This window comes from Felis catus, chromosome C1 (assembly GCF_018350175.1).
Source record: "Felis catus isolate Fca126 chromosome C1, F.catus_Fca126_mat1.0, whole genome shotgun sequence".
Classification (NCBI taxonomy): domain Eukaryota; kingdom Metazoa; phylum Chordata; class Mammalia; order Carnivora; family Felidae; genus Felis; species Felis catus.
In genome coordinates, this window is record NC_058375.1 from 208,063,690 (window position 1) to 208,087,824 (window position 24,135).

A 24,135-nucleotide genomic window follows, 5' to 3' on the forward strand; every position below is an offset into this window, starting at 1 on the left:
AAGATATGGCTTACATGCATTGATTCATTCATCAAACCTTTTACTGAGTATCTATTTCTAGAAGAATCCAGCTCCCATAATTTTGAACTCAGTTCCTTAGCTGTTCTTGCATCTACAAATGTTGAAATAACTTTAAAATGACAAATAAAATACAGACTATTCTGCATCTTCAAGTTAATAACTTCAATTCTCCCTGCTGAACTCAAAATGCATTCTCTTTCTTTCTCAGTAATACCTGGTCTTCTGCTTTTCTTTATTATTGTAGTGGTCTTAAATTCTAATCATTTATTTTAAGATCTTGAATATTTTTCTTCGTTCCTTATCGTTTTTTAAAGCTTACTTATTTATGTATTTATGTACTTATTTATTTTTTAAAGTTTATTTATTTTTGAGAGAGATTCAAGAGTGTAAGCAGGGGAGGCAGAGAGAGAGAGAGAGAGAGAGAGAGAGAGAGAGAGAGAGGGAGACACAGAATCTGAAGCAGGCTCTGGGCTCTGAGCTGTCAGCACAGAGCCCAATGTGGGGCTTGAACCCCAAAATCGTGAGATCATGACCTGAGCCGAAGTCAGATGCTCAACTGACTGAGTCACCCAGGTGCCCCTAAAGCTTATTTATTTATTTTGAGAGAGAGAGACACAGTGCGAGTGGGAAAGGGACAAAGAGAGAGGGAGAGAGAGAATCCCAAGCAGGCTCTGTGCTGTCAGCGTGGAGCCCGACAGGGGGCTCGATCCCACGAAGAGTGAGATTATGACCTGAGCCGAAACCAAGAGTCAGACACTTAACCAACTGAGCCCCCCAGGCTCCCTGTCCCTTATCATTTTGAAATGTGGCATAATTTGGAGAATTGGAAAGATGCAACATTCCTTTATAAATGAAGAAAGGGAAACAAGAAAAAACCAAAAGTTAAATTTCGGAAGAGTCACAATTGGTGGATAACACAGAAAAGAGTATCCAATGCACACAAATGTTCTTTGAACCATCTATTTATGTGAATAGTCTATTCAGTAAGTATTGCAGCACTCCAGGAAATAAACACACCTTGAATTTCCATTTTCCCACATTCTATGAAGCACAAATTAAGTTTCCTTCTGCTAGTTTAATTTCTTTTTCCTAAAATAACTCCTTACAAGTTTATTAAATTTGTGAACTTTTCTTTGTTTCAAGACAATAAAAGAAATCATAATAGCTAGAACTTCGTTCTTACCAGGTTCTTAGAAGTATCATGGGTCCCCTAGTTTAAGAATACCTTTATTTTAAGAAGAGTCGAATGAGATACTAGGATACACAGAGTAATAGCCCCCCCAGGTTGTCCATGTGCAAAGTCTGGGAACCTACGAGTGTGTTATTTACATGGCAAGAGGGAAGTAAGGCTGTGGACCGAATTAAGGTTGCTGATCTGCTGACCTTGAGATCAAGAGAGGATCCTGGATTGTCCAGGTAGGAAACTTTGGAAGTGAAAGAGGGAGGTAGGAGAGTCCGGGGTGGGAATCAGAGAGATGTCTGAAGACAGCATACTGCTGTTGGCTTTGAAGATGGAAGAGGGCCAACAAAACAAAACAAAACAAAACAAAACAAAACAAAGCACACACACACATACAAAAGGCAAAAAGCAAAACAAAATAAAACAAAAAATAAACCAAAAACCCCAACAGATCTTCCTCTAGAGGCTCTTTTAGAAAGGCACGCAGCCCTCTCAGTTTTAGCCCTATGAGACCCATTTTGGATTTCTGACTTCCAGAACGGTAAGATAACGAACGTATGTTGTCTTGAGCTACTAAGTGTGCCGTCACCTGTTTCAGCAAGCATAGGAAACTGACAGAGAGAGGTACCCTCTTTATTCCTGTTCTATGGAAAGCCAAGGCATAGAGAATTTAAATAATTGATCCAGAGATCACACAGCAAGCAAATGCACTCTGGCTCTCAACCCCTGGCAACACAGTAAAAGTCAGGACTGCACATGGCATCCTCTCTCTCTCTTCTTAGCATCTCTGTGCTCTCCAGGTCCCCAATCCATTGCCACCTCCTTATGGGAAGCCCTCCCCAACTGGCTTGTGGAGGCTGGATGCTCAAAGGATACAGTTGTAAGGTGGAAGGGAACTCTTTGCTTGAAGCACTTCTTACGATTACAACTTTACATTTGTCCAGTCCTTTCTGTCTCCACCAGCAAACTTTAAGCTCCAGAGTGCAGGAGCCAGAAACTGTATGCTGCTGTTTCTGACTATTAGATGCAGGGGACGGCTGGCCCTCAGCTGTCTACTGAATTTCTGATGTGTAGGCCATGTAACGATGACAGATTTACACAAGCATATGGAATTTGTAGGTTTTAAGCAATGAACTACATTCCAGTGGGATAAAGTAGATTAGTGGAAATGAATTTCAAAATCCTAAACTTTAGCCCCTAAGTAAATCAGCTCCATGGAAATGAAATCTGAGGGAACGAAACAACAATCCAGATGAAATTTGTTGAAGGATGGGAAAAAATCGTATTCCTGTACAGTGTGCCAAAAGATGCATTTTGTCCTCAACTGTATTACTCAGTTTTCACAAGATTTCATTATATCGAAGCCTGGTACTTGGGGATAAGCTTACACTCTTCTGGAAAGCAAAGAAACAAACAAAAACAAAAACAAATATAACCAGGCTTTTTTTTATATTTGATTATCTTTAAAAGTTAAGGGTCTTTTTATTACTACTGATTTGTTGAGTCTATGCTTTTTCTAGTCATATAACGATGTTTACTTCCTTGGTAGTCTAATCTTTTAATCTTCAAACTATGGCCTCTCCCAAAACACTCACATCTACTGAAAGTATGAAGTTCTCTATATTCTGATATATATTTATATCTATCTGTATCTCTATATAGTTGAATTTGCTAATTGGTTTTGGAGAAAAGTTTCTGCATACCCCACCACACCTGATTTTTGGCTTTTCTTTATCGTTGTTAGTGGCTTTACCCTTTAAACATTACTTTTTAGATTCCGTCCATTTTTTCTTTGTTCTTTATTATTTCTAAATCTTTATCATTTGGAGATAGAAAGATGCACAATCATTTGGACAAGCTGGTAACAGATGTAATCTGAATTTAGTAAGCCTTTGCCTTAAAGATTCTTATTGCTAATTACTAAGTCTCTGATCACATTCAATTAATTCTTATACCCATGGAGAAGCCATTCAATTCATTTGTTCATCTTCTACGCCTTTGGAATTCAGCTCAAAACCAGCTCACTAGGAAAAATAACTGTTGAAGATCCTCTGTGCTTACACCATCCGTGGCAGACCATTTAAAATCACACTCCATTACAGAAGCTTCTTTTCCCCGGGAAATCTTACATTAGTATATTCAAGATTCAACCTCACTAAAATGAAATAAGAACATTAATTCAGGATTTAGGGTGTCTAGAAGTTGTTTCTTCCTCCTGCATCCATTCAAAAAGATGAAACTGGAAAATCATGTTAAAATCCCTTTGGTAATAAAATTTTATTAAACTAGAATATTTATTATAGAATAAGAAGACAGATCATTTTATTTCCTTGGAAATAGTTCCCATAGTATATCCCTCTCTGTTCCCGATTTTAATCGTAGGACCCTCGTTGAGGTCTCTCTTCTGGCCACACCCAGCCACTCTCTCCTGGCCACTGTACCACTCTTTTGGGGAAAATATGGAACACATACAGTAAAGCCCTGATTTAAAAAAAAAAAATTTTTTTTTTACATTTATTTATTTTTGAGAGACAGAGAGAGACAGAGCACAAGTGGAGGAGGGACAGAGAGAGGAGACACAGAATCCAAAGCAAGCTCCAGGCTCCCAGCTGTCAGCACAGAGCCCTGTGCCGGGCTCAAACTCGCAAACGGTGAGATCATGACCTGAGCCGAAGTCGGACGCTTAACCCACTGAGCCACCCAGGTGTCCCCACCGATGCTCACGTGACAGACTTGAGGCTGACACAGGGCTTCTGACTCCAAATCTCAAATTCACCACCAATTCTCAGCAGTTTTCAGGCATTCAGGTGAACAAAAATCACCCAGGAAAAACCCTAGTTCCTTTGTATGTATGTTAGGCAGAAGCGCAAATACAAAGAAGAGGTCAAAGGTACAAACCAGCAGAGTTTCCCTTTGGGTTGCGCCCACATCAGTCACCAGAGCGTACTGGTCCGGTAGAGGGCCAAGACTGTAAATACTTCAGGCTCTGTGGCCCATTGATGGTCTCTGTTGCACAGTCTTCTCTCTTTTATGTTTTGTTTTATAAAATTTTAAAATTGTGAAAAGCATTCTTAGTTCACAGGCCGTACAAAACCAGACCAAGGGCAGGATCTGACCCGTGCACCCTAGCACCGGGCCTGGTGTGCTAGAGTTTCTAGAGTGCCAAAGTGGGACTGGTAATACAGGCCTCCTGGAAGTAACTTACGTACCCTGGCTTTCAAATGTTCACCTACAAGCATATGTCCTTGACTCACAGAAGAGATTTCACCTCCCTAACTTACCACAAGTTTAGGCTATTGCCATTTTCTCCTGTTATACAGCCGGAGAGAGAGGCCAGCAGCCTGCCTGGCACTTGCTTCTTGACTTCCTCTTGGGTCATCTCTACCCTCCCATATATATATGAAGGGATAGTTACTCTTCGGCCGGGGGGGTGGGCAGGGAGGGGAGGAGGGGAATGGGGGTGGAGAGGGCACAGGCCTTAAAATGGAGGCCCACTTCTAAATAACATGAGAAATTATAAACATTCCCCAGAAAGCAGCAGATAGACATAAATTAGGTAGTATCTGAGACCTTTTTTTTTTTTTTTTTTTTTAATTTTTTTTTCAACGTTTATTTATTTTTGGGACAGAGAGAGACAGAGCATGAATGGGGGAGGGGCAGAGAGAGAGGGAGACACAGAATCGGAAACAGGCTCCAGGCTCCGAGCCATCAGCCCAGAGCCTGACACGGGGCTCGAACTCACGGACCGCGAGATCGTGACCTGGCTGAAGTCGGACGCTTAACCGACTGCGCCACCCAGGCGCCCCAGTATCTGAGACCTTTTAATGAAATATGTTATAAAGGAAGTTGAAAATAATAATTGACAAGATTTCTGTTAATTCTCCCATCAGAACAAAAACTTTAGTGACAGAAATTAGAGCTCTGAAAGGATTTCATTCCCCCCCCCCCCCCCCCCGGTTAAACTTGACTGCATTTTATTTTTTTTTAACATGTACTTATTTTTGAGGGAGAGAGAGACAGAATGAGAGCGGGGGAGGGGCAGAGAGAGAGGGAGACACCGAATCCCACGCAGGCTCCAGGTTCCGAGCTGTCGGCACAGAGCCCGACGCGGGGCTTGAACTCACAAACTGCGAGATCATGACCTGAGCTGAAGTCGGACGCCTAACCGACTGAGCCACCCAGGCGCCCCAGCTTGCCTGCATTTTAATAGACCGTTGTCTATTAAACAGTTGTAAATGCCAAGGACCCACAATGGTTTATTTTGATGTTTACCAGGGCTTTCCACTGTGGACTACACAGCCAAACTACAGTCGATGCCAGCCCAAAGCTTACCCAGGCATGAATTCAGAGCCTGGACTTCAGGAATAAGATTCTTTGGTATAATGAAGTCTTGAGGGCCAAAGCCTCCTGAAGAATATCAACATTCACCACCTTGTATTTATCGTAGTAGCTTTCTCCATCCTTAACTTACACCATTTCAATGAAAAGTTAAGTGGGCAACTTTATCAATGGGGCTTTTCGTATCAGCCAATTACGTAAAAACTTCAAAGGGTCGACAATACTTATGTTCAGTTTTTAGGCTTTTATGAAGGGAATTGAGCTGGGCACCCCTGGGGCATGAAGAGGTTCCTATCTATATGGGGTTCCCCCATCTGCCAGTGAGATAAGAAAAATATATGAAAGTAAAGTAAATAAGTACGAGTTCAATACAGAAAACAAGAAAAAGAGATCATTTATTCCCTTGTCAACCATTTCATTGGTATCCCCACTGTGTCTGGCATTATTATCTACTCTGGAGACGGTTCCTCAGAACTCAGACTTGTATATCCCATTTCCAGTTTGAAATCTCCATGTATAGATAGACCTAACAGACATTTCAAACTTAACATGTCTTATGGTGAACTTCGATTGTCATGCCAGATCGTCTCCTATAGTCTTCCCCACCTGAATGACAACTCATTCGTTAAGGCTAAACGAAACAAACAAACCAGGACCGAGACCAAATCACCGCACATTCACACTCATCCCTGAGTCCTCTCCTTCTCTCACACTTCAGGTTGAACTTGAAATCAAGCCCTACTGGCCCTACTTTGAAATCCACCCAAATCCATCCACTTCTCGCAACCACGACAACTACCATTCAGCTCTGTTGCTGGGACCACTGCAAAGCTTGACGATTAGTGGTGTCCCTGCTTCCGCGCTGGCCCCACTGCAGCCGTGGATCCTGCCACTCATCTGCGCCAGGGCCTCCGGGTTAGTGGGCTTACCGTTAAAAGAGCACTTTCTGTCCCCCAGGCACTGATCTAAGCTCTTTGCAAGTATTACTGAATTCTCACAATAACTTTACACGGTAGGTGCCATTACTGTCTGTGTTTTAGTAGTGAAAAAATGAAGGCACGGGGAGGACAAGTCATTTGTCATGGTCATACAGCTGACACAGAGACAGGACTCAAACCCTGACATTTTGGCTCCACAGCTCAGGCTCTTGACTTTCTGTGCCTGCTCCCTCCAATGCCTTCCTTACTCTTGGGAAAAGTTTTCTCTCCGTCTTCATGATGGCCTTTGTGATCTGTCCCCCATTACCTCCATGACCTCACCTGCTACTACTTTCTCTTTGACTTGCTCGGCCACAATGGCCTCCTCACTCTTTCTCAAACACCCTTGGCCTTTCCCCATATTACAGACTTTCACCCTGGCTGGTTCTTCCACCTGAGACACTTCCCCACAGAGAAGTGGCATGATTCATTCCCTCACCTCCTCTGGGTCTTTCCCCAAATGTCACTTTTTTCCGGTACTGAACATGCCCCTTATTGAACATCTTTCTAATATATCTAGACACGATTCTAAGCACTTAACATATGTTTTACTTTATCAAACCCTCACAACAGCTCTGCATTGATGACACTATTATCCTCATCTTACAGGTGAGAAAAAGAGGCAGAGAAATGTTAAACAGTGTGGGGAAGGTCACATAGCTGATAAGTGATAAATTAAGATTTCAACCCAGGGGCTCTGGCACCAGAGTTTGTGATTTCTCTCCCTCTCTCTCTCTCTCTCTCTCTCTCTCTCTCTCTTCTTTCTCCCCACCCCTCTCTCAAACACACACACACACACACACACACACACACACAGTATCAATATACAAATTTGGTGACTAAAAGGTGATGGAAAGTGAGAGAGAAAAAAAAATCAGGTTGTTCAGAAGCTTAGAGCCAGAGTGAGAAAATGATTAGCCCATCAGGATAAAGAAGGATGTGAGGTACAGAGGTGTAGATGATCAGTTTCCAGAGCTGTGTGTTTCTGGGTGTCATCCATGGGGCTCTTCCATCCGAAGCACCTTGGAGGTGTTGACTAAAAGTACAGATGCCCAGGCTGTACCCCACACCTTCTTATATAGAGCCTTTGGGTCCAGGCGCCCAAGGATTGACTCACACACAATTCCTAGGTGACTTTAAAACACGTTAAAGCTTTTGAACTACTATCTTGAAAGATACAGAATCATTTCATTGACTTAAATTTGTACACTAAACATCACAACGCTCATATGGCATTTCCATAACAACAAGCCTTGGAAAATACACTATCAACGTAAAACTTGGCAACTTAGGACGGGGATCTTTGATGAGTTTGTTCATAGGTGGATTCCAAATGCCTGGAACAGCGGCTGGCCCATGGTGGGCCACCAATAAATAGCTGTTGAATGCATGAATGTGGAGTGGCCCATAGGAAACTCTCAGATGCACAGTGATTCTGTCTGTGCATATTTTACCCGGAGTGGTCCAAGATTTCCATCAGTCTTCTCATAAAACTCAGTTTTATCATCATCTCCTCTAGAGGTTAGGAACAGAGTGGAAATTATACTGGCTTTTGTAATCCTTGATCTAAATGTGACTTCAGGCTCTGGAATGTGGCAGCTGTGTGATATGAACAAGATATGCAATCGTTCTGAAGCCCTGTTTCCTTCACCAGTAAATTCAACATCACTCTATTTAATGTCCATAATGATATCGTATAAAGTAATAGAAACCTTGAAACAATAAGACATTGTTATTGATTTTTCTTTTGCAAATTTCCACCTGCTAAATTTTATAGTATAAGTGGTAAAATTGGGGGTGGGGAGGCTGTTAAATGATAGAGACGGCATGAGCAGAACACATAACTATAGAATGCTAACATCATAAACAAGAGTTAAACTTGGGGGGAAAATGTCTCAGTCCCTTTAAAATCTAATTTGTGAAAAACCTCCGGGAATAATAAGTATGAAATTATTCCTAAATAGCATTTCCTCCTAGAGAAAATCATAGCACAACAGTTCAAGAACAGTATTGCTTTTTTATTTTATTTTTAAAAAATGTTTTTAAGTGTGTATTTATTTTTGAGAGAGAGAGAGAGAGAGAGAGAGAGAAGGTATGAGCGAGCAGGGCAAAGGCAGAGAGGGAGAGCAGAATCTGGACACAGAATCCAAAGCAGGCTCTAAGCTCTGAGTTGTCAAGCACAGATCCTGATGTGGGGCTTGAACCCAAAGACCGCGAGAGCGTGACCTGAGCTGAAGGCAGACACCTCCCCGACTGAGCCACCCAGGTTCCCCCCCAGCATTGCCTTTTAAACACCTAATATCAGTTTGTGGAAGAAGTTGGCATAGAATGGTATAGCTCAGTACTCTGTCCCTCAGAGTCGCAGGCCAAACCAAATGACTTTCATCTCAAAACTTTTAGTGTAACAGGTAGTTTTCATTCATTATTTACCACATCCTTGAAATCTGAACGTTAAAATCTAAGAGGAAAAAAGTCGATTGTGCGGAAGGTACGCAATGCCTCCCCAGTTTTTGAAACTTTAGCATGCTACCACCATCCTAACGTGGGATTTCAGTGACTAAGCAGATCTCTCACTGCACCTCAAGTAAGGAAAGATGCCACCCTCCACTTTATTCTTCCTGACAAAACAGGTGTACAAACAAGGGAGTAACACTGTCTATTGTAACTAAAGCACAGACAGACGTGTGCCAGAAACAGCTTTTCAATGAAAATGCCATGCATCCTACCAAATCCTCAGAAACTTCACTCTGATTTTGCGCCTAAGTTAAGCATTTTCTAAAGCCCTTTGTGTTGCAGAGTCAGAAATAAAAAGTCTAAATACCTCGAAGGCAGACATCTAACCCCCCAACAGCTACACAACCTGATTGGTGGCATGCGGTCTGAAACTGCGTTTGGGGCTCTTCTTTCAAACTAGGGTTGCAAAATCAAATCCACTGAATTAAACCAGACTCCGCAAGTTTTCTCGTTCTCTCTGCACAAAAGTGAGTAACAGCACACACAATGTGAGGCGGGGGAGCATGTCTAATAGACCGATAAACTGCGCATTTCGGGGCAGATCTAAGAGAAAGAAAACCAGCTCTGAATGATAGAAATCCTTTGAAAGATTTTCCCCCACATGGCAAAGCACAGGAGTAAACCCTAGGTCGCACACTCCTTTATCTAAAGCCGAACAGCCCAAACCCTAAATTGCAACCTCATTTCTGTAATAACAGTTCAATCAACTCCGGCTCCTCTGCCACAAGTACCATACCATGATAATGAGGGTTCTGGGTCTACTCATCTCGTCCTCGCTCTCCAGAGGCACAATCTCGTGGGATGGTTCCTCTTGGCGTCGTCTACAAATGTGTGGACAGCTCCTCTGGACCACAGAACGGAAAGCCTGAAGCAGAACAATGCTGGCCGTGCAGCCCATAGCTGCATCGTGGAGCCTACAAAACAACTTCTATGTTGATGCTATGTTGGAAAAACAGTGGCTCCTTGTCCCTGAAAACAGCCTACATTGCAGCTGCAGCCAGCTGACTCTCCAATCGCTTTCTTGAGCTCTGATCATCTGATCACCGCCAAATAGCTTGGATGCAGAGATGGGAAAGATTTGATCCACTGAAACTGAATGCACTCAGGAATATTAGAGCGTTTCGCCCGGAGAGTTATTTCTCAATTCATCTCGAGAACGTGCTTCCTGCTCGTTGCAACGATTCTCTCCGATTCTAGTTTCAGAGGTCTGAATAAATACACCACTTCCACCCAGACACTCGAATAAATAACTCTCTTTCGACCAAACAACTGGAAATCTAACTCCACACTGACATTTTCCCAAGGCAAATGAGTGTCATATAAAGAGTGAAAATGATTGCTTTCTTTTTCAGCGTAAACACTTCGGGAAGGATATCTTGCTAGACACCTCACTAAGTGATTGGGGTGTTACTTTTTATAGCCCTTAAGTTCCAGACATGAAATGGGCTCATCCGAAACGTGGAGCCGCTGAATCAAAACGATTTATCAAAAGCATGCGCGCCTTAACCAAACCCACATGAGTGACACCAGTGTCCCCCCTGCGATTTCCTTTCAATGGTAGGGTTGTTCTGTTCCCACACATGCAGTTCTGCAGCCTAATACATTTTTATATTTACATAGGCGGCTCGTGGGGCTGAAAATATCTCTATTACTGAGGTCACTCGGCGAGCTCTGCCAAGTGACCTCTTAGAAAAAGCAGCTGTAAAGCATTTTCACATCCTATCAATAAGTGTTCAAGGCTTCAGGAAGGACGTTGAGGTCTTCGGTAGTTAAGAGTCTAGTATTCCCTGGCTCCTGCGAGACTAGTCACTTAGGAGGGGACCGAAGAGATGCTTAGAAATCACGTGACCTGCTTGGAATGGCTTCAAGATCTAATGGTATACTGTAAGAGAATAGCATAACAAGGGATGCTTGCACTAAAAATATCTCACAGCAAATGGATTTTGCTTACAAACGAGGAAAGTATGAAATCCCCAGTAGGATTTGCAATGTCGGGATCTTTTCTGTCAAGCTAATCCTTCCAGTGTAACTCTCAGGGATTCAAAGGAAAAATGTTTTCTTTGGTTTCTGGGCTCCTGAGCGCACAGGGTGCTGCAGGAAGTGTGAAGGCAGGTTGGTTTTGCTCCGAGGTGTGGCCACTCCAGCTCCGGGGAAGTTGCTCTCCCAGAAGCGTCTAGCACGCGGCTCAATTAGGCATTAATTGCTCAGTAATCTGTCACAACACAGCATTATTTAATTGGTACATTTGCCAGAGAAGTAAAACATTTTTTTTTTTTCTTCTAAGAGGTACGGGCTGCCAGTAGTTTTTCATCTCCCTCTGTTTTGAGCAAACATATTTTAGTGCTGCTGGAAAAAGAAGAAAAAAATGCTAATGGTGCTGGCAAGTCCCCTAACCCCTCCAGACCTTTGTCAGAGTGCCCGGGTGCTAATCTAAACCATTTTTACTGCAAACAACTGGGGCATTTACTGAAGACAGGCTGCAGTTTAACCTATCTGGCTTGTATGTATTGAAAAAAACTGACATCGGGGCCCCTGAGCGGCTCAGTCGGTTGAGCGTCCGGCTTTGGCTCAGGTCATGATCTCGAGGTCCGTGAGTTCGAGCCCCGCGTCGGGCTCCGCGCTGACAGCTCAGAGCCTGGAGCCTGCTTCGGATTCTGTGTCTCCCTCTCTCCCTGCCCCTCCCCTGCTCTCTCTCTCTCTCTCTCTCTCTCTCTCTCTCTCTCTCTCTCAAAAATAAACAAACATTAAAAAATTTAAAAAAAAAAGAAAAAGAAAAAAGTGTATATGTAAATGGCGTCCACGGGAGGCAAAGCATGGCTCGGGCTTCCATGATTGTGCAGGTGTCATTTCGAGTATGATTGCTCCTCCGGGCTCTTTGGGGACCCCACCTACCCACTCCCATGCATGACAAGGCGCTCTCCAGCTGTTCCCTTAGGTTCTGGTCATCTGCTCATGAATGAACAGCAAGGCGCTCGCTGGAGGCACTTAATCACCAGCTCTGGCTGGCAGTGAGAGTGGGACCCCTTGCCATACCCCATGGGCTTGGCAGGGAACAGGACGTCGCCATCCCAGACTCCCATCTAGGCACCTCTCTCTCAATCCGGCTCACCTCTGGGGTGGCTTTTGGAGTCAGATGTTTTGGCAGATGTCAAAGTCTTTGGGGAAACAAATGAGATGCTTTCTAGCTATTAGAGTCCTGTCTTCATTGATCCCCTTTGTTGCCTCTGAGGGACTCACCCCTATTATTGATGGGCTGCTGTGGGGCTGTCAGTCTTCCCTCTCTTGCTTTCTCTTTCAACTTCCATCATCAAGGAAAGACAATCTGCGAAAATTAGTTTCTTGGGAATTCAATATATACTACAGTTACCCAGTGGACGCGAGACCAGGAGGACAACAACCAAGGATCACGGTTAGACATCTAGCCCAGCGTTTTCTTCTGAAAAGGTGTCAAATGTGTAGCGAAGTTGCCAGAAAGGAGTTGGATTCTGAGGTCCAAGTTTTACATAGTAAGTTAAGTTAGGGGTGGGGAGGAGATAAAAATCAACCTGAAGAGACTGGACACTTTCCCTCCTCGTAGTTAGCATACATGTTATGTGACGCAGAGGAAAGGAAATATTTAAAAACGAGGTAAAAGGCCTTCCCAGGTATCTGCTATTTTCATTTGAAGTATTAATAAGACAAACTATTAATTTGGCTTTCAAGCATCAAATGTGCGTGGCCTCACTACTCAATGACATTTGGAGACTCTCTCTGGTCTCGTCTGCCTCTTCTCCTAGCTAGGTTTTACTTTACGATTCACTAAGATGTTTATTAAATGTAAAATGATAAAAGTAAGGTTTTTCACCTATTGTCATAGATGAAGAAATAATGTCACTAACGTTTGTAAGACTAAATTTTCCAAAGAAGTGTTGGAAACTAGGTTTCATTCTGAGTTATTTTTTTAATAAATAGTTTTAATGTTTATTGTTGAGAGAGAGAGAGAGAGAGAGAGAGAGAGAGAGAGAGAGAGAGAGACATAGTGCAATCAGGAAAGGGGCAGAGAGAGACACACACACACACAGAATTTGAAGCAGGCTCCAGGCTCTGAGCCGCCAGCACAGAGCCTGATGCAGGGCTCGAACTCACGAACCGCGGGATCATGACCTGAGCTGAAGTCAGACACTTAGCCAACTGAGCCACCCAGGTGCCCCTATAATGTTATTTTATGTATGTATTCATTCACTCGGCACTTACGAAATCTTAAATGCAGGTATAGTAAAAAGCCTTCTTGCTTCGAAGCAGGGATGGCCGTGTTGTGTAGATAAGAAGTGGCCTTAGTGTAGACAGGAAGCGGAAAGAAGAGGGAAGGCGCAATCATGGAGAAGGTGAGGGATACCTGACAGAAAGTCAAATGTAGGAAGAAAACGTAAAGAGTTTTGGAGAGTGAACCGTGTGTGTGTGTGTGTGTGTGTGTGTGTGTGTGTGTGTAGAGAGAGACAGAAACAAAATGAAGAAAAGACAAAGGCGCAGAAGTAAAAACATCTCCAAAACATCCCTGAACACTAGGCTCGCATCTCTTTAAAAAGTCTGGACAGGGGCGCCTGGGTGGCGCAGTCGGTTAAGCGTCCGACTTCAGCCAGGTCACAATCTCGCGGTCCGTGAGTTCGAGCCCCGCGTCAGGCTCTGGGCTGATGGCTCGGAGCCTGGAGCCTGTTTCGGATTCTGTGTCTCCCTCTCTCTCTGCCCCTCCCCCGTTCATGCTCTGTCTCTCTCTGTCCCAAAAATAAATAAAAACGTTGAAAAAAAAAATTAAAAAAAATAAATAAAAAGTCCGGACAAATGAATTTCATTTTTAGTGTTGTTTTCTAAAATGTTTTGGGCTAAGAATCATTTGACTCTAGGTGTGGATGTTTCTGCCATTGGAATAAAACATCCAAAGATCTTTTTACCACGGGAAAGGAAAAATCCACATTTAACTTAACTAAATGATGCTTATTGAAAGTGCTGGACTTTCCCAGCTTGGTTAAATTACGCAAGAGGGGGCGCCTGGGTGGCTCAGTCGGTTGAGTGTCCGACTTCGGCTCAGGCCATGATCTCACCATCTGTGAGTTCGAGCCTCATGTCAGACTCCGTGCTGACGGCTCAGAGCCTGGAGCCTGCTATGGATTCTGGGTCTCCTTCTCTCTCTCTGCACCTCCCCTCCTCGTGCTCTCTCTCTCAAAAATAAAATAAAAACATTTACAAAAAATTTACGCAAGAGTTGGATGTCTAAACATATCTTGAGATGCAGACCAGGTTGAACTGGACTGTGCTTCGGCACTATGGAGGTGAAGTGCATGTTCTTTTCCACCCATAAGACCTGTACATGTGCCCCCAGGCCTCTGAGTCTCCTCATGCTCAGTGATAAATCTACTTGGAACGAGTGAGGTTTTCTGCCATCTTCCTGTGTCAAGTTCACTGAAAGCTCTTGCTGATCATGACATGTTATCTCATAAAAGCCAACATAAGCTCAGATGAAAATGCTTTAATTGAGAAACAAAGAACATCCTTACGTGCTTCTTGGATGCCCCCGACACTACCTCACCTTCTGTTTAACCTGCTGCGACTTGCTGGGCACTATTTCAAGAGGCAAACAGGGCCATGACTAGAACTCACTTATGAAAAGAAATGTATGGTTGAGATTTTGACAGAAGGCCTTTCCTGGAACGACCATATTCCACCAATGAATCATCATCTCCCCAGAGAAAGATTCTCAACTCCTCACCCGAGGAGTTATATTAACTCCACCTTTATGCCTGCATCCAGACACAAAGGTTCAGAAGCCACTTGGGAACCTGCTTCTCACTGGACTTGCCTGGCCCAGGCCAGCAGAACATGGTTTCCACCATATTTCGAGTCCGGATGGCCTGACTTCAAATTCAAGATGGTGGATGAAGTATGTTTGTGTCCTTCCCTTCTTCCCCAAATCCAAGTGAAATGTCAACAAAGCAGTATGAGAGGGAGGATATTGATTACAAGAGTGAGAAAAAGGCAGGGGACAGGGGGACACTTTCAGTAGAGGAGAGTTTTCTGGAAGTATTTCTGAAAGATTCAAAGTGAATGGGATCATATTGATCAATAATCAAAGATGAAGGACTAGCAACAACTCACACAGCAGAAGGATGCCACGGGAAGGGAGGCTAATGTTCTCGGCAAAACCCAAGAGGGGCTCTGAGCTGGAGGAAAGTAGGCACTGGATGTGAGTGAGGAGTAGTGAATCCCTGTCCCGCCCATCCCCAGCCCAGACAAAACACTGGAGCACCGGACTGCAGCCCTCTGAAGAAGGCACATGTTCCCAGAACACCCAGCATAGGCGTCAGCACTTCTGAGAAACGCCCTCATTACATTGGCCTTGGTAGGTGGAGGCGGGCTTGCCTTCAGCCTGCCTGCCTGGTCCACACACCCTGAGATAAAGAATGCAAATGATATCCCCGTTACCTAAAAGCTCATCTGTCAGTGGTCTGTCTGATGGAGTGAAGCAGGGGACCTTAAATGATCTTCCTCCCCTGCCCCCCAGAGCCAGAAGGGTGTGGCCACCCAAACGAACAGATCCCCCCCCCCCCTTTTCAAAAAATATGTATTCGTTTTTGAGAGAGGGAGGGAGAGAGAGCGCGCGCATGTCGGGGAGATGGGGGCAGAGAGAGAGGACGACAGAGGATCCGAAGCTCTGCACTGACAGCAGGGAGCCCGACGTGGGGCTCAGACTCACCAACCGTGAGATCGTGACCTGAGATGAACCGACTGAGCCCCCAGGCGCCCCGAAGTCGATCTCTTTTCATATCTGGGTTAATTGTTCATATTTGGGTTAACAGCGTTCATAGTGAGCGACATGCTTCCAGTCTAACCGTCATCCTGGAGGCAGCTCGGTCGGAGAGGCAGCCAACGGAGTGCCGCGGAAAGGCCCGCGATGAGCTTTGGAGTCAGGCTTCTGCTGCCATCCAGCCTCTGCCCCGTATAAGCTGTGTGCTTTTGAGCAAGCTGCTCAACCTCTCTGGGCCTCCATAGGTATCCACTGTGAAATGAAGATAATCCTTTACACTTCCACCTACTGGAGCAATACAGAGCCTGACCCATAGGCTTGGTCTTCTCCCTCTCGGCCTCCGGGCTCAGCTTAAACGTGCCACTGCCTTGGAGAAGCCTCCCCGGGCCGGCCTCGCCTCACAGCCCTGAACCTCACTCCTTACCACTGCACCCCGGGGAAGGCTTTCCTAACACACAAGCTGAGCTTATATTCTGACGGATTTAATTTTTATGTGACATCTTCCCCTGTCCGTAAGAACCGAGACCGTGCTTACGTGGTTCACTCTATGCCCGGTGCCTACCATGAAGTGAGTAATAATTACGACGCTAATGATACTAATCATAAAGCAAGCCCTTCCATAGCATTTATTATGGGCCAGGCAGGGTTCTAAATAATATTTAGGTGTATTGTTTTCTTTACCCCTCACTCTACAAGGCAGGGCTCTGATCATCCCCATGTTACGGCTGAGGAAACTGGGGCACAGAGAAGTTAAGTGACTTGCTCATCGACTCACAGCTAGTGAGTGGCAGAACTAGAACTTGAAGTTAGCCAGTCTGGCTCTAGAGCCTGAACTTTTGACCAATCCAAATGTCACATCTGCCCCAAATAACACTTGTGTCTTCCAAAGGTGGACAAAAACAGAAAAATCTTTAGCACACAGCAGGGTATAGTGAGGCAACCCTGGAAAATCCGCTTCAAGAACTGTTACGCTTTCACAGGAAAATGTGTGATGCTTCTTTGGATGACACTTTTAGAAAGTAGCTAGCAGTTTTAAAAGATTGTTTTGGGGTGATACTTTGCATTGCATTTTGATGGGAATTTAAAACTTTTTTTTTTTTTTTTTTTTGAGAAAGAGGAGAGAGAGAGCTGAACAGGGGAGAGGGACAGAGGAAGAGAGACAGAATCCCAAGCAGGCTCCACGTTCAATGCAGAGCCCAATGCGGGGCTTGATCCCACAATCTTGGGATCATGACCTGAGCCCAAATCAAGAGTGGGATGCTTAACTTACTGAGCCACACGGGCACCCCTCCCTTTTTTTTTACAGAGAGAGAGAAAGAGAGGGAGGGGGAGAAACATTTTATATGTAATGAATTTGATAAAAATTTTAAAATGTATTTACTGTGTATAGTGTTCATTGGCAGAAATGACTCATCTATCCAAATTGGCCGTAGGAGCCTATAGCTGGGATACAGAAAAATGACTGGGTCCCTCTGTAATGTCTTGGTACAACATCTGCCCTTACGCGACAGAAGGCACTGGTTAGCATCGCGATGTCCCCCCAGAAAATGCTACTTTAGGTCCAACAAGAGTGAAGCCATCACCCCAGCATATCCTTTGTGCCAGAACATGTCAAAGAGGAAGGCGGATGCGGCTCATTCTTGAGTCCCTTGGAGGCCGACCGCGTGGAGGCGTCACTGTGGTGGCACCAAGAAGCCGGTGTTCTGGGCTAGCGGTGAGAATTGGGGTGACTGACAAGCTGGTGGGAGTACGCCTGCTTCACATCTCTGCTGCACCTTCCCCACCACCAGGGGTAATCTGTGCAGAGTCGTGGAAAGAGCCCGGAGGCCAAGGCAGGGGACAGAAAGCCCCATGTGCTACGTAGGCTGTAGCACACCCTTTACATGGGAACTCGGGGACTCGTGGAAGGAGTGAATCAATCAACAGGTGATAAAAATCGACTCCCCCCACTTCCCCCTCCTCCTCCTCCTCCTCATCATCATCATCAAGGTCCGAGTCCTGTTGGGCTTCTCTGTAAATTTTCCAGAGGCTCACCAATTGTTCCCAAGTGAAAATGACCCCAAAGGAGGAGACCTCCCCACGCCCGCCAGACTAAAGGACAGATGTACCCCACCCAGACTGAGGAAAACCAGGTCACGGATTTGACCATTTTCCAGGGCAGGGGTCAGTGAGACTCTCTTAACTTCTATCATTTCCAGATGGGTAAGTCCCATTAAATATAGGAACTCAAATGGCCAGTAGGGAGTTAATCGGTGCTTTCTTAGCTTGAAAAGTGGAAAACACAAGCCAAGGGTGTGATTCTCCCTGAGCCCGGCTGCCCTTTGCTCCTGCCCTGGTGCTCCTTCCACTCAAGAGCCTGGGGCCCAAGTCTATTTCAGTGGTAACTCATGACCTGTTTTCCCCACATCCGTGATTTGCAGGGTTCTCTTCTTTCAGCGTCTGTCTCTTCATTTCCACTTAGTTATACTGGCCTCCTCTTTATAGGCATCCTTCCCACCTGCTGACATTTATTGAATTGTACAATTAATCACTTTGGAAACAAGCGCACGGCTCTTCCACTTTAAAAACCCAGGTGCTGTTGCCAAGCCCTTCTTCACCCTCACTTTCCTAACTTTGGCACAGGTGCTGCTCCAAGCAGATTGCTCTGTTGTGGGTACATTTGGATGCGTCGGAAAATTATCCTTCAGTGCTAAGGTAGCTTCCCCATCAGCAGCTTTCTGCAGACTGCGTGCATAATTTCAATGTCCCATTAATATCATACCTGACATTTTGCGGGCTTCTATGTTTGGCTGAACTCTTCTTGGGTCAGAATAAACTGTTCTAATCTTCAAGAGAAGGCCGTAATAGTGCAGCAGTTAGGCAGAGGCTCAGGGAGCAGCCTGCCAAGTTCAGATCCCCGTTGGGCCACTTACTACCTTTGTGACTTCAGGCAAAATGATAAGCCTCGGTTTTCTCATCTGTTGAATGGATGAGTGTTCATGAGGATCTAATGTTCATGTCAGTGCTTGCACAGGAAGAGACACATGGTGAGTATTCGGTACATGTCAGTTATCAGTAGAAAATAAAAGGTTTACAGACGTTGCTTGCTTTTTTCCCCCCTTTCTACAAATCATATAAAAAAAAAATCTCTTGATGCTTTCTTGCTCAGGGACACACAATGTTCTCTGGGTGATGGAGGAACGGGGGTGTTGTGTATGCCTCCTCTGTGCTTTGAAGTTAGCTCCCATGGTAACTTGAGACAATTTCCATAACCCCTTCTGTGTCCTCTCCCATGAGTAAACAGCTTTGAAATAATAGAATAATATCTCACTTACTCAGAGGGAATTCATTTTACAACCTTAACTTTTCTCATCACAGCCAATTCCGGAGAAGCAACAACAAAAGCCTCGCAGAGCCAGAAAGAGATTCATTAATCCACGATGCTTATGGGAGCAGCTTGGCGAAGGGCTCTTCATACATTCACCACGTACAACCACGTTACGCAGGATTCTAGAGAGACTGCTGAACAAAACTTGCGGTGGCCTTTGACCAGAAGCAATATAATTCTGACCTGCCCTGGCCCAGTGGGAATAGGGAGGAGCCACTTAGAGCTGGAAGGATGCCCCTGCTGAAGTCAGGAGTACAGACAGCTGTCTGACTTCTCCAAAGGACTGTGATAGACTCAGCCTTTAAATCCGCCCACCAAGTGTCAGTCACCAGATGGGGTGGGGGGCTTGTACCCGGGACAGGAACGAGGGCATGTTATTCTAGTCTGGTTTCTAGAAAGTGATTCAGAGCAAAGAACATGAGCTCTGGAGCTACGAGGACGGAGTCTGAATTGTCTGAGCCTTTGTCTTCTCAACTGTACAATGGGGGTAAGATGACCTCTTCTGCAAAGTTATTATCACAAAAGACACTATGTATAAAATACCGGCATAAATGGCATTTCATCATTCTTTTGCCACTATTACTGATACAACTATTATGTTCATTATCACTGTTATTCTAAGAATGTGCCAAAGAGGGTAAGTAACAGTCCCACAAATCAAGGCTTAAGGTTAACACAGTCACATGTAAACAAAGTAACTCAAACAGAGAAGAGAGCCTTGGTGCTAGAATGAAATGGCAAGGTCAAGAGAGAGGTGAGACAGGAAGTATCATTGGCTCTTCTTTTTATTTTTTATTTTTTTTTAATGTTTATTTATTTTTGAGAGACAGAGAGAGACAGAGCATGAGTAGGGGAGGGCAGAGAGAGAGGGAGACACAGACTCTGAAGAAGGCTCCAGGCTCTGAGCTGTCAGCACAGAGCCCGACATGGGACTCAAACCCACGAACCATGAGATCGTGACCCGAGCCGAAGTCGGACGCTTAACTGACTGAGCCACCCAGGCGCCCCTTATTGGCTCTTTTTTATCAGCCAAGGAGTCTTGGGTTGATGGTTGGGCCAGATTAACTTGAAGGTATGAGCCCCCACAAAAGGAAGGGAGGGACTCATGAAAGACAGTCTGACAAAACGAAAGAGAAGAAACCAATGTCCACAATATCTGGGGCAAACCATGTTGGCGGCCATAATACCATAAAGGATGTAAGTTGCACGGTGTTCACACTCAGACAATAATGAGTGATCACAGGCATGGTGCTGGTGCCTCAAGGAAACATCAAATTATGTCCAGTGGCCACAGTTTCAGACAGAAGAGGAACCTGTGAAGTATTTCAGGGACCCTTCAACTGACCACTTTCCATTTTTACAAGTTTCTGATTAAACGGGGTAAACTAAGTTCTCTTCAAAAGTTAACTGTATGAAAAACAGTCTCAGCTGAGGCTGAATAAATGAGCCATTAACTGTACATTCAGTACTTGTTCTCTTTTATTTTCTATGCTCATTTTTTTCCCCTTTGAATTGTGGCAGGAATTAGCCACCCACACCCTAAGCATTCCAAGTTAAATCTAGTTTACAATAATCACGAACTGCTCTCCAAACATGAAAATGGCAGTGTTTTAAGTCATTTGCAAACGTGCCTCCCAAGTCAGTTGGAAGGATGAAAAGGGCTCTGTCAACCTGAGCGAATCTCAATTCTACAATCTTTGCCAGGACCCCAGGGAATGGCCCAACGTATCATTTTAGGGTCGCTACAAAGCACCCAGCTCAGAGTTTTGAAAGAAAGGAGGACAAAGCAAGGTTTAAACCCAGCAGGAGTAGGAGGAGCAGGGCTATAGTCAAAGGATTAACTTGATAAGATAATGTTCAGCTTTTATTTAAACCCTAAACTGCAGGATGTGGATTCTTCAAGTTTGCGTTCCTCTTATCTCCCGTCTCTGCTCCCGACAGATGAACAAGGCACTGTGGTTCAGCAAAAGTATAATCCACATTCCAGCCCCATTTGGGGGAAGAGGGGGAAGCAGTGGCTGGAGTTGGCGCTCTGATGCTAATTGTGACTCCAGGCAAATCTGATCACCTCTCTCACTGTGGATCTGAGTGTACCTGTCCATAAAATTAGAGAGTTAGAATGGACGATCCCAGGCTCCTTCTAGGTCTAGGGTCCAACAGCTTTATCTACCCACAAGATTCAGAGAGAAGAATAACTGATGTCCGGACTTTGGAATGGAGGGGGAGACAGGAAGACTTGTTGCTGATATATACCACATTCCCCCTGACCAGTGTTTTTTAAAAGGCTATACTGGACATCCTAAGCAGTGCTGAAAAAGAGGTAGGAGTGCTCTGAAGAGCTAGAAGGACAAAGAAAATATTAGAAATGAGGCAGTAGAAGGAAGTTCAGCCAAATGCATTTCCTTTCCCTGGAGATCAAGTCATTGCCAAAGAAGCCAGGAGGACTTTAACCTGTAGGCTCCCTGCCCTGATCCAGCCGATTGACAGAATCGTCACCCCAGTGAGTTCTACTGGGTACAAAGCAAGGCTTTCTGGAGCAGGAGCAGATTGATGGGAAGGTAACAACAGGGTCCTTTGGTATTTCTTCGCAGGTATGATCATTACGCTGTGCCACAGACCCGAATTTGCCATTACCTGGATTTGTGACCCAAAGCAAATGACCTTTTTTTTTTTTTTTTAATTTTTTTCTAATGTTTATTTACTTTTGAGAGAGAGAGAGACAGAGTGCGAGTAGGAGAGGGGCAGAGAGAGAAGAAGACATGGAATTCAAAGCAGGCTCCAGGCTCTGAGCTGTCAGCACAGAGCCTGATGCGGGGCTTGAACTCTCAGACCACGAGATCATGACCTGAGCCAAAGTCAGAGCCACTCAGGCACCCCAGCAAATGACCTTTTGGGCTTTGTTTCCATTTCAGTGAAAGCAGATGATAGGAATTTATTCCTACCTTATACAATGGTGGGATAAATGAAATAATATGAACAAAACACTGAACACTCTTCCTGGGACATAGGAAGGCCCCAATAAATAGAAAAGCTCTATTGTTGATAAGCTCAACGCAGGGACTTCCATAGTTGACGGTTATATACCAAGAGAGCCAAATGTCCCTTTCACTGCTGGGTGGCATTAACAGTCATGGAAAGACAGAAAACCTCCTTTAGAAAAAGAAATCTCTGAGCTCCCAGCATTTTAGAACAGAAGAATGCGAGACAGAATACAGGATGTTCATGTTTACCCTTTAGGCAAAGTATTGTCATCCTGTTTTCTATTTAAGAGCAGAAAGGGACAGGAGGGGAACTCATATTTTGTGAGGAAAAGAACTGAATTCTGACTACAGAACATAACCCTCCCTCCCCTTACCCCACTCTGACCCCCACACAACAAGGACACCCGAGCCCTGCCCTTCACCAAAGGACAGGCTACTAATGTCCCATCAGCCTGTGGCCGTCTTCCTGCCAGTCTAGACTGCTTCCTTACCCGGAGCAGGAAGTAGCCCAGCTACTGGGCTGAGCTTCTGGTCGCAAAATTGCTCCTGCATGGAGATTTTTCTCAGGGCTGCCGGATTTCATGGGCTGAGATCCCAGCCATTGTGTTGGTATTGCCTCTCCTTTGATAAGTTCTTAAACCTGGCCGTACGTGAAATTTCCCAAATTCAACTTCATGTGCCCTTAGATATTTAGAAATATTGGTGTGATCAGGTGGGTTTTTGTTTTGTTTTGTTTTCTGAGAGACAGAGAGTGGGGGAGGAGCAGAGGGCGAGGGAGAGAGAAAATCTTAAGCAGATTCCACACTCAGCGTGGAGCCAGACATGGGGCTCAGTCCCACAATCCTGGGATTGTGCCCTGAGCCAAAATCAAAAGTCAGATGCTTAACCAACTAAGCCACCCAGGCGCCCATTAGTGTAATCTTACTAAAGGTCTAATTCTTTTTTTAAAAATTTCTTTTTCAACGTTTATTTATTTTTGGGACAGAGAGAGACAGAGCACGAACAGGGGAGGGGCAGAGAGAGAGGGAGACACAGAATCGGAAACAGGCTCCAGGCTCTGAGCCATCAGCCCAGAGCCTGATGCGGGGCTCGAACTCACGGGCTGCAAGATTGTGACCTGGCTGAAGTCGGACGCTTAACCGACTGCGCCACCCAGGCGCCCCCTAAAGGTCTAATTCTTAAATATGGAGAACAAACAGAGGGTTCCTGGAGGGATTGTGGGAGGGGGGGATGGGCTAAATGGGTAAGGCGCATTAAGGAATCTACCCCTGAAATCATTGTTGCACTAGATGCTAACTAACTTGGATGTAAATTAAAAATAAATTTAATTTAATTTAATTTAAAAAATAAATAAAGGTCTAATTCCCACCCAACAGAGGAATGAAAAGAAGGGATTTCCTATGAACATACTTTGGCTTTTAAAGTACAAGTGATTACTACTGTAATCTGTGAATAAGGATACTGACATTTCAGATCACTTTATAATTCATTTACTATATAAAATTTACTTATTTACTTATTAAAGTTTATTGATTTCAAAAGAGAGAGAGAGAGAGAGCCTGTGCACATGCGTGAGCAGGAGAGGGGCAGAAAGAGAATCCCAAGCAAGCTCTGCATGGTCAGCACAGAGCTCGATGGGGGGCTCAATCCAAGGAACTGCGAGATCAAGACATGAGCCAAAACCAAGAGTCAGATGCTTAACCGACTGAGCCATCCAGGCACCACTATAAAATTTATTTTTAAAAGAAGTGCTCATCAATTTATATTATGGCTGCCTTTGTAGGAGCTAATGATGATAAAAGCCTTATAATCAAGTTTAACCTGATCATCCGAGGCAGTGCATATACTCATTTATGACTAGCCAACACTTGAGCCTGGTTTTGAGTCAGGTCTGTCTCTTACTAGCTTGATGATCTTTAGCAAGTTACTGAATCCCCTGACTTCAAATGCACCACAGAGGACTGCTGTCAGAATTAAGT

The 24,135-nt window shown here is 44.6% G+C and overlaps 1 protein-coding gene across 6 annotated transcripts in view; it reads right to left on the reverse strand.

Moving 5' to 3' along the window:
* Positions 1 to 24,135, reverse strand: part of DOCK10 (dedicator of cytokinesis 10) — a 271,379-nt gene that overhangs the window by 200,596 nt on the left and 46,648 nt on the right. For 2 of the 6 annotated variants that reach the window (XM_045034550.1, XM_019838746.3), the window contains exon 1: positions 9,767 to 10,388. The exons of 3 other annotated variants lie outside the window; for them this stretch is intronic. In XM_045034550.1, coding sequence (XP_044890485.1) covers positions 9,767 to 9,928 — 162 coding nt within the window. In that variant the 5' untranslated portion in view covers positions 9,929 to 10,388. Of the gene's footprint in view, positions 1 to 9,766; positions 10,389 to 24,135 lie in introns of those variants that run through there. One more of the 6 variants, XM_019838748.3, reaches the window with a different exon arrangement.